General features: G+C 37.9%; 1 protein-coding gene across 1 annotated transcript; it reads left to right on the top strand.

Annotated features, from left to right (window-relative positions):
• The first annotated feature begins 533 nt into the window (after positions 1-533).
• On the top strand, positions 534-10140 carry LOC128238251 (sulfotransferase 4A1-like). Its single transcript, XM_052953960.1, has 7 exons — positions 534-801; positions 1193-1321; positions 1527-1624; positions 1817-1946; positions 5818-5915; positions 6121-6307; positions 9057-10140. Exons 1-7 carry the CDS (start codon positions 621-623, stop codon positions 9161-9163), a joined length of 930 nt encoding a protein of 309 aa, XP_052809920.1. The 5' UTR covers positions 534-620; the 3' UTR covers positions 9164-10140.

The following is a 10140-nucleotide window of genomic DNA, read 5'->3' as shown; positions in this document are numbered from 1 at the left end:
TGAATTCATTGTCTGTGTTTAAATCGGCACAATGTATTAAAATACAAAAATGAATCATAATGTTTTTTCTTAATATATGTTCCTTAAAGCTTCTGTGTTAAGAAAATGATATATCATATTGATGTGCTAATTTTGCATGTCATTTGAAAAATGTGCTTTCTTTACGACGCCATGTGAATGGCATCGAATTCAGTATTAAAATGCGCAATACATGGTTTCACTTGTAAGTTGTACACGTATCTTGAGAATAACTTAAAACATAATAATAGCAAATATATGTCCAAAGGCCCAAGATCGCGCGATGCGGCTCATATCGTAAAATGATGCAGCGTGGAAACCTTTTATGTCAAAGAACATCCTTACAAGTTTATGGCATATCAAATGCCGAGTATTACTTCAGTTATATTTAACACAGGTACAGCATCCCTCTGCACGAGTGATAGTTTGTTTATCTGATAACCTAGCCTATAAAATTCTCCTAGATTAGACCTTGATTATTTGACCCACATTTAAAGACGAGCATGATTATTAATAACATTTTCCCTTCTTAACCCACATATCTCGGCATGAATTGGTAGCATATTACGGGAATAGAGTAGCACAGTTTATATGATTTCAAAATGGCAGAAAAAGAAAGTCATGAAGCTTCGTTGGAAACAAATAAAGATGCGAAGCAAGAAAAAATTCTTATTAAAGGACGCGTCTACAAAGGAATACCAATGGTCAATAATGAGGCAGAGCTTATTGGTACCATGGATATCAGGCCCAACGATATTTGGGTCTGCAGTTTCCCAAGATCAGGTATGTGAATTCAACGTTACTTATAAATTATTGGTTTTAACAGTTCATGTAAATATGAGTCTAGGTCATGTTTATCTCCATTGAAATCAGCATTTATGGTTGGTGTAGGTATGTCCTTATAGCCGGTTTTAGAGCTATTAACCACGTTTAAATTGTAATGCATTCTTATCATATACTTACATATATAACAGTATGCTAGAGTCCAGCGTTAAACAAATTGGCGGTTATCACTGTATATAAAAATAAGAGGAAAGTTTATTCAAAGAAATATAAAATCACACAATACATATCTGAAATAGGCCAACATGACCCGTGATCAAATGAATGCAATACATTTGATGACTTATATATACCTGTATATGAGAAGCTGCAACACATCTCATTTATCTAGGTACGACCCTGACCCAGGAGCTGACGTACCTGATAAGAACGCTCGATTTTAAGAAAGCACTATCGACACAGCTAGATGAGCGTTTTCCTATGATCGACATCAAAGACGACAGATTTCCGTATTATAAAGGTTGAACACTATATAGTATTAAAAACGCTATGCCATTTTCAACGTCAAACTGTTGTTGGACAGTTTATATAAACAATGTTAAAGATATTTCTTCCTTTCGATTGACCAAATGCCACATTCCATTATTCAAGTATATTTTTTGTTGATGTGAAGGTATTGAAGATATCCTACTTGCGGTTCATCAAATGTCCTTCTCATTGTTCAGGTATAAAGTATGTCGAGGAAATGTCATCTCCCCGCTTCATCAAATGCCATCTGCCCTTTTTCCTGTTGCCTCAACAGTTGCAAGAGGGCAAGGGAAAGGTAATTATATCCCTCCAGGATTACAAGTGTGATATGTATCACACATTTGTGTGATATTCAGTCTAATAATTATGTTATTTATATTACATAGTATATATTAGATTTTTTCTTGCAATAATTGTTATTTAAAGTCTTGTGTATAATTATTGAATTACTATATATATGTCATTTAAGTTATATAACTTTTTTCAGATAATCTACATTGCCCGGAACCCTAAGGATGTTGTAACATCATTTTACCGCTTTATGCTGTGGGGAGACGGTCTGGACGATATCGAAAACCGTTTTGACAAATTCGTGCAAATGTTTGTGAAAGGAGAGGGTAATGTTACTTTTATTTTTTAAGATACAATATTAAACATATTTCTGAGTTATATGTTGTGCCTCGGTACGAACGTGGGAACAAAAACGCTCATGACCATAACCTTAACCGTCGGTCAAAATAACAAACATACATTTTGGTCTGACCTATACCAGTCAGTACAGTGAGATTTTGATATGATTTTTGTTTAAGCCTTTATATTTTTGTCAATACATAGCACATGAAGTACGAACATGAAAATAATAAACATTTCATACGATTTATATGATTTTAATGGTGTAATATTTGTTAGCTATGGTTACTGGCCTACTGATGTTGCTATGCTTGTTTTACAGTTTACTATATGGATAGATGCTGGCCTACTGAGCTGTTGCAATGTTTGTTTTACAGTTCACTATATGGATAGATGCTGGCCTACTAAGCTGTTGCAATGCTTGTTTTACAGTTCACTATATGGATAGATGCTGGCCTACTAAGATGTTGCAATGCTTGTTTTACAGTTCACTATATGGATAGATGCTGGCCTACTAAGCTGTTGCAATGTTTGTTTTACAGTTCGCTATATGGATAGATGCTGGCCTACTAAGCTGTTGTAATGTTTGTTTTACAGTTCGCTATATGGATAGATGCTGGCCTACTAAGCTGTTGTAATGTTTGTTTTACAGTTCGCTATATGGAAAGATGCTGGCCTACTAAGCTGTTGTAGTGTTTGTTCTACAGTTCACTATATGGAAAGATGCTGGCCTACTAAGCTGTTGTAATGATTGTTTTACAGTTCACTATATGGAAAGATGCTGGCCTACTAAGCTGTTGCAATGTTTGTTTTACAGTTCACTATATGGATAGATGCTGGCCTACTAAGCTGTTGCAATGCTTGTTTTACAGTTCGCTATATGGATAGATGCTGGCCTACTAAGCTGTTGCAATGCTTGTTTTACAGTTCGCTATATGGATAGATGCTGGCCTACTAAGCTGTTGCAATGCTTGTTTTACAGTTCGCTATATGGATAGATGCTGGCCTACTAAGCTGTTGCAATGCTTGTTTTACAGTTCGCTATATGGATAGATGCTGGCCTACTAAGCTGTTGCAATGTTTGTTTTACAGTTCACTATATGGATAGATGCTGGCCTACTAAGCTGTTGCTATGTTTGTTTTACAGTTCACTATATGGATAGATGCTGGCCTACTAAGCTGTTGCAATGCTTGTTCTACAGTTCACTATATGGATAGATGCTGGCCTACTAAGATGTTGCAATGTTTGTTTTACAGTTCGCTATATGGATAGATGCTGGCCTACTAAGCTATTGTAATGTTTGTTTTACAGTTCACTATATCGATAGATGCTGGCCCACTAAGATGTTGCAATGTTTGTTTTACAGTTCACTATATGGATAGATGCTGGCCTACTAAGATGTTGCAATGTTTGTTTTACAGTTCGCTATATGGATAGATGCTGGCCTACTAAGCTATTGTAATGTTTGTTTTACAGTTCACTATATGGATAGATGCTGGCCTACTAAGCTGTTGCAATGTTTGTTTTACAGTTCACTATATGGATAGATGCTGGCCTACTAAGCTATTGCAATGTTTGTTTTACAGTTCACTATATGGATAGATGCTGGCCTACTAAGCTGTTGTAATGCTTGTTTTACAGTTCGCTATATGGATAGATGCTGGCCTACTAAGCTGTTGTAATGCTTGTTTTACAGTTCGCTATATGGATAGATGCTGGCCTACTAAGCTGTTGTAATGCTTGTTTTACAGTTCGCTATATGGATAGATGCTGGCCTACTAAGCTGTTGTAATGCTTTTTTTACATTTCACTATATGGATAGATGCTGGCCTACTAAGCTGTTGTAATGCTTGTTTTACAGTTCGCTATATGGATAGATGCTGGCCTACTAAGCTGTTGTAATGTTTGTTTTACAGTTTACTATATGGATAGATGCTGGCCTACTAAGCTATTGCAATGTTTGTTCTACAGTTCGCTATATGGATAGATGCTGGCCTACTAAGCTATTGCAATGTTTGTTTTACAGTTCACTATATGGATAGATGCTGGCCTACTAAGCTATTGCAATGTTTGTTTTACAGTTCACTATATGGATAGATGCTGGCCTACTAAGCTGTTGTAATGTTTGTTTTACAGTTTACTATATGGATAGATGCTGGCCTACTAAGCTGTTGCAATGTTTGTTTTACAGTTCGCTATATGGATAGATGCTGGCCCACTAAGCTGTTGCTATGCTTGTTTTACAGTTCACTATATGGATAGATGCTGGCCTACTAAGCTGTTGCTATGATGCTGGCCTACTAAGCTGTTGCAATGCTTGTTTTACAGTTCACTATATGGATAGATGCTGGCCTACTAAGCTGTTGCAATGCTTGTTTTACAGTTCGCTATATGGATAGATGCTGGCCTACTAAGCTGTTGCAATGCTTGTTTTACAGTTCGCTATATGGATAGATGCTGGCCTACTAAGCTGTTGCAATGCTTGTTTTACAGTTCACTATATGGATAGATGCTGGCCTACTAAGCTGTTGCAATGCTTGTTTTACAGTTCGCTATATGGATAGATGCTGGCCTACTAAGCTGTTGCAATGCTTGTTTTACAGTTCACTATATGGATAGATGCTGGCCTACTAAGCTGTTGTAATGTTTGTTTTACAGTTCACTATATGGATAGATGCTGGCCTACTAAGCTGTTGCAATGCTTGTTTTACAGTTTACTATATGGATAGATGCTGGCCTACTAAGCTGTTGCAATGCTTGTTTTACAGTTCGCTATATGGATAGATGCTGGCCTACTAAGCTGTTGCAATGCTTGTTTTACAGTTCACTATATGGATAGATACTGGCCTACTAAGATGTTGCAATGCTTGTTTTACAGTTCACTATATCGATAGATGCTGGCCTACTAAGCTGTTGCAATGTTTGTTTTACAGTTCACTATATGGATAGATGCTGGCTTACTAAGCTGTTGCAATGCTTGTTTTACAGTTCGCTATATGGATAGATGCTGGCCTACTAAGATGTTGCAATGCTTGTTTTACAGTTCACTATATGGATAGATGCTGGCCTACTAAGCTGTTGCAATGCTTGTTTTACAGTTCACTATATGGATAGATGCTGGCCTACTAAGCTGTTGCAATGCTTGTTTTACAGTTCACTATATGGATAGATGCTGGCCTACTAAGATGTTGCAATGCTTGTTTTACAGTTCACTATATGGATAGATGCTGGCCTACTAAGCTGTTGCAATGTTTGTTTTACAGTTCACTATATGGATAGATGCTGGCCTACTAAGCTGTTGCAATGCTTGTTTTACAGTTCGCTATATGGATAGATGCTGGCCTACTAAGCTGTTGCAATGCTTGTTTTACAGTTCGCTATATGGATAGATGCTGGCCTACTAAGCTGTTGCAATGCTTGTTTTACAGTTCACTATATGGATAGATGCTGGCCTACTAAGATGTTGCAATGCTTGTTTTACAGTTCGCTATATGGATAGATGCTGGCCTACTAAGCTATTGCAATGTTTGTTTTACAGTTCACTATATGGATAGATGCTGGCCTACTAAGCTGTTGCAATGCTTGTTTTACAGTTCGCTATATGGATAGATGCTGGCCTACTAAGATGTTGCAATGCTTGTTTTACAGTTCGCTATATGGATAGATGCTGGCCTACTAAGCTGTTGCAATGCTTGTTTTACAGTTCGCTATATGGATAGATGCTGGCCTACTAAGCTGTTACAATGCTTGTTTTACAGTTCGCTATATGGATAGATGCTGGCCTACTTATGCGATGTTTCTTTTACAGTTTACTATGGATACTGGCCTACTGAGCTGTTGCAGTGTTTGTTTTACAGTTTACTATGGATACTGGCCTAAACACGTGCTCGGCTTCTGGGAAAAACGGTCATCTTCTGCCAACATGCTGTTTTTAAAATACGAGGATTTAATTAAAGTATGTCTGAGCTTGAAATGTTTTGATTAAAGATTGAAATATTAAATAAACACATGTAGCCGCGTTTGAAATGTGTTTAGTATGTTCATGTTTTGTCGACTCGTCTAGACATTTCGTACATTAAACACATCAAATTGGGGATGAAATAATAGTTGTACGAAACAAGTATAAACCTTTTCACTTTATAACTTAATTTAAATTACAGGATACGAAAAATGGGTGTCGTCAGATAGCCGAGTTTCTTGGCCGCGAATTGTCTGACGATGAGGTAGACCGGATATGCAACCATTGCCACGTGGATAGCATGCGCAGTAATGACATGGTGAACCTTTCCTATTGGAGGAATATTATCAAACCAATCGACAATGCAGGAGGGGGATTCATGAACAAAGGTTAGTTTGAATCACCGAACTCATATGAGAATAATACCTATAATAACTATCTGGCCATGTTTTATTTGAGTTTAGAATATAATATATACACAGTTCAAGCAAATGAGCTCGACGTCCGGCTGCTTAATCGTTGTAATAAATCATTTTGACGTGATCGTTTTAGAAAAAATGCTTATTATGCATTCAATGCAATTAACATCTTATTATGTAAAATGTCAGTGGCAGAGATGGGTCCTCTCGCTACCCGTAGTTCACACCACGACATTTCTTGCAACATATGGCGATGAACGCCGTGTTATAAACTCGTCCTTTATCGCCACAAATGGTTGCGAGTTGTGACCAAATGTTTGCACGGTATTTCTACTTCTACGATATTCCTTCGATATAATGGAAGGCAGAAAAAAGAAACATTCAGTGTTTCTGTGACAGTAGTACGAAACTTGCCTGATAGTTCTGCGACATTAAGACGGGATTGCAAGTTAGCGAGAGTATTAGTACGGTTCAAGGTACATTGCGACATTGACACGCGCGGTATTAGTATGACTTAGTTTATTACTTATTTATTTTACAACGATTGTGAAAGAAGTTATTACAACATCATATTAATCACTCTCTTCGGTACGATATTAAGCGAGAGTGTGGTCTTGTGTTGTGGGGGGAATCGGAGTACCCCCGGATGGAACCCACTTGTCCGGCTTGGTGGCCACAAACCAAACTCACATGCGCCCAGGCCGCGAATCACTCCGCTAACCGGACTTAGTTTGAGTTTATTGACTTATTTCAACTGAATGCGAATTATGTACGAATTCTCAGCATTTGCAAAATAAATGGTTGACATGATAAATATGAATATGTAGCATTAGTAACTATATCTCGGTATACTATTTGCAAACAATGACTGCTTGACAACGCCGTGGCTCCTCGTTGGCGGGCGATGCCACTTGATGGTGTCAAGCACGTACAGAACTCGCGTTCTGTCGTATCGTTAACGTAAATACTCGAAGAAATGTAATAGAAATCCATCGATAGTTTGCACACTATGTCACAGCAATTTGAGCGGTACCCGACTTGCATCGTATTGTGTCGCCATAATTCGACAGTTAGTTTCGGATGTCGAGAACAGCCGATAATCTACGACAAAAGACGACATCGTGCTCAACGGCAGTATGACAATGAGTGAGTTAAGAGATATGTTGGATGCAATTATTTCAAAAAATACAAAAATAATCTCGTTTGCCCATCCCGACAATATGCGAGGAATGACGACAATAGTTCGACTAGATTACACCACATGGCGACATATCCTCACATCCCCTCGACATATGGGGAATTTTTAACTCGTAGCAAAAGTCGGGACAGCGTGACAGGGCGTGCATTAATTACGATTTTATTCTATAAAACATTTTTTTAACTACTGTTAAGAGTGTGCAATAAGCAATTCAATAATGCTGCTAGTGACGAATTCTCATGTGCTTAATGTACCTGTGTCCAAAGTGAAAGTCGACAATTTTTATTGAATGATAATAACATGATTAATTTGGGTTTGTTAACCTCTAAACACGTTATGAAACCTTAATCAATATCTTATATTTGGGCGGATATCACAAAGACTCAATCAGAAACTCAAAAATTGGAATGTAAACAAACATATCATTGAAAATGAAATACAAGTACTCTTGTAATGTGTGAGCCCAACATGACCAACAGATTCCTTCAGAGAAAAGCATACTCGACCCTACATGGGTCGACTGGTCTTTATATATAGTATATTGTCCGTCCCGACGGAGATCTGGTTATGCCAATTTGCATATCATCAAGTACATCTGCGTAATACGAACGCACTCATTTCCCCTCCGAGAAGACTCCACCCTAGTCTTGGCCTGGGAAACTCGTGGGTAAGGCAAATCCGATCCGGCAGTTGTTTCTAACTTAACTGTGCAACCGAGCCCAACAAGACCAACAGATTCCTTCAGAGAAAAGCATACTCGACCTTACATGGGTCGACTGGTCTTTATATATAGTATATTCTCCGTCCACCTGGTTATGCCCATTTGCATATCATCAAGTACATCTACCTACTATAAACGCACTTCCGCTAAGGAAAACAGGGCTATTCCTAAAAAAATCTGAAATCCCTTCTTACAACGTTATTGTCGATATTCCATTTTACGAAATATCAAGCATAGAAGCATTATAGTGTGTCTGGATTGAGAACAAAAACCTTATCATCTGTGAACTTAAGTGCTAAAACTGCTGGAGGTAAACAAAATGCTCTGTTATAGGATGTACGTTTGACAGGCTTAAATGATAATCAGACCTTTAAAGCTGCACTCTCACAGATTAAACGTTTTGACAAAAGAATTGTCTTGGAACGAGCACAATTTTGCATAAATGTCTGAAAAACAGTGATAAAAGACTGATGACAAAAGATCAGATAGCAGATTTTTATATTTCTGCTCCAAAATTGATGTTTGGTGCATTTTTCTTATAACGTTAGTAACGGTTTAAGCCATAAAAAAATTGGAATGGAAATATGAAAAGCTAGGATCTGATCTTTTGTCAACCGTCTTTCATCTACTACTTAAATCGCTGAAATTTAGATGTCACAAAATGTGCCGACAATACCGAGTGCTTTAAATTTGTGTAAGATAAAACCCACTAGTAGTTGAAAGAATCACTTTGTTTTTACACTATTTTACTTTAAATGTCACTTGAACGTATCGTGAACAGTTCTTTATTCTTTATGCAGGTAAAGCCGGTGCATGGAAGGATCTGCTCGCACCGGCAGTGGTAGAACGCCTTGACAGCATGATAAAGGAACTCGAGGGCTCTGGACTGGACATCAAGGATGAATAAAACTTTAATACAAATGTGTCATGTATCATTGTATCATTTTATCAGAATACCTGTTTTAATGTAGACAATGTCATCAGGTCATAGTGGTATCAAGTGTAGACAATGGCTTCAAGTTATAGTGGTATCTAATATTTGTGACGTAGCAGTACCAAAACATGCGACAGAAGCATGACAAACGCTTTTGGTTGTTTCACTGATGTTTTTTACATACGAGTCATGCAATGAAACATTTTTGAACTTTGGAACCAAAACCAGAGAACATTTAAAAAAAAGGAGCCGATTTTCTCTTATATTTTATAACCTGCATTCTAAATTAGGGCAATAATACCTAAACAGAAAAAAGAGCACGTGCTTCCCCAGGTCTCATCTTTCAACGTGATTGATTCAAAGTGCAATAATTACTTTATGATTACAATTGCAAACAACAACATATATCATTAAATCCTACTTTCAGTGGTATATTGGTCCGGCTACTCTAAACAGGACAAGCTCCATCTGTTGGCAAGTCCAAATGTTTCAGTAATCACAGACAACCTGGACAACTTGACTCTCCGCGAACTGCCTGTTTGCTCGCCGTACAGCGCGGCATAGCTTCTCAGGTTCTGTGTCCGTGTACCTGCCTGCTGCTTTGCTTGCCTTAGCCTCCTCCGAGAGAGGCCTGGCCGAACTTCAAGTATAGGGCAAGTGGTTTGAGACAGAAGATTTTCAAAGTTTTAAAGGGACTGTACACCAGATTGGCACCAAAAAAAGTTTTTTTTCTGTAACGAATCTCAGGACAATTATCTAATAGAATGTGTGCGCTTAGATATCATAATTGTATAAAAGTACCCAAATTGTAAAAAAAAAATGTGTCGGAGACCGGGATCGAACCCGTGTCGCCAAAATTGCAGTCCAGCGTCGTATCCACTGAGGTACGACGGCTTACTCTTACTTGTGACATAATTAAGCTATACACCAACCTCGGTAATATCAAGTGA

Source organism: Mya arenaria, chromosome 1, assembly GCF_026914265.1.
Source record: "Mya arenaria isolate MELC-2E11 chromosome 1, ASM2691426v1".
Lineage (NCBI taxonomy): Eukaryota > Metazoa > Mollusca > Bivalvia > Myida > Myidae > Mya > Mya arenaria.
The sequence above is the reverse complement of the archived record's forward strand: the minus strand, read 5'-3'. Positions and strand labels throughout refer to the sequence as shown.

Excerpts from the sequence above, each read along its gene's own strand:
- LOC128238251 (XM_052953960.1), top strand. The coding sequence starts at position 621 with ATGGCAGAAAAAGAAAGTCATGAAGCTTCGTTGGAAACAAATAAAGAT. Across the intron at positions 1,322-1,526 it reads CAGATTTCCGTATTATAAAG|GTATAAAGTATGTCGAGGAA; the intron begins GTTGAACACTAT and ends CTCATTGTTCAG. Across the intron at positions 1,947-5,817 it reads AATGTTTGTGAAAGGAGAGG|TTTACTATGGATACTGGCCT; the intron begins GTAATGTTACTT and ends TTTGTTTTACAG.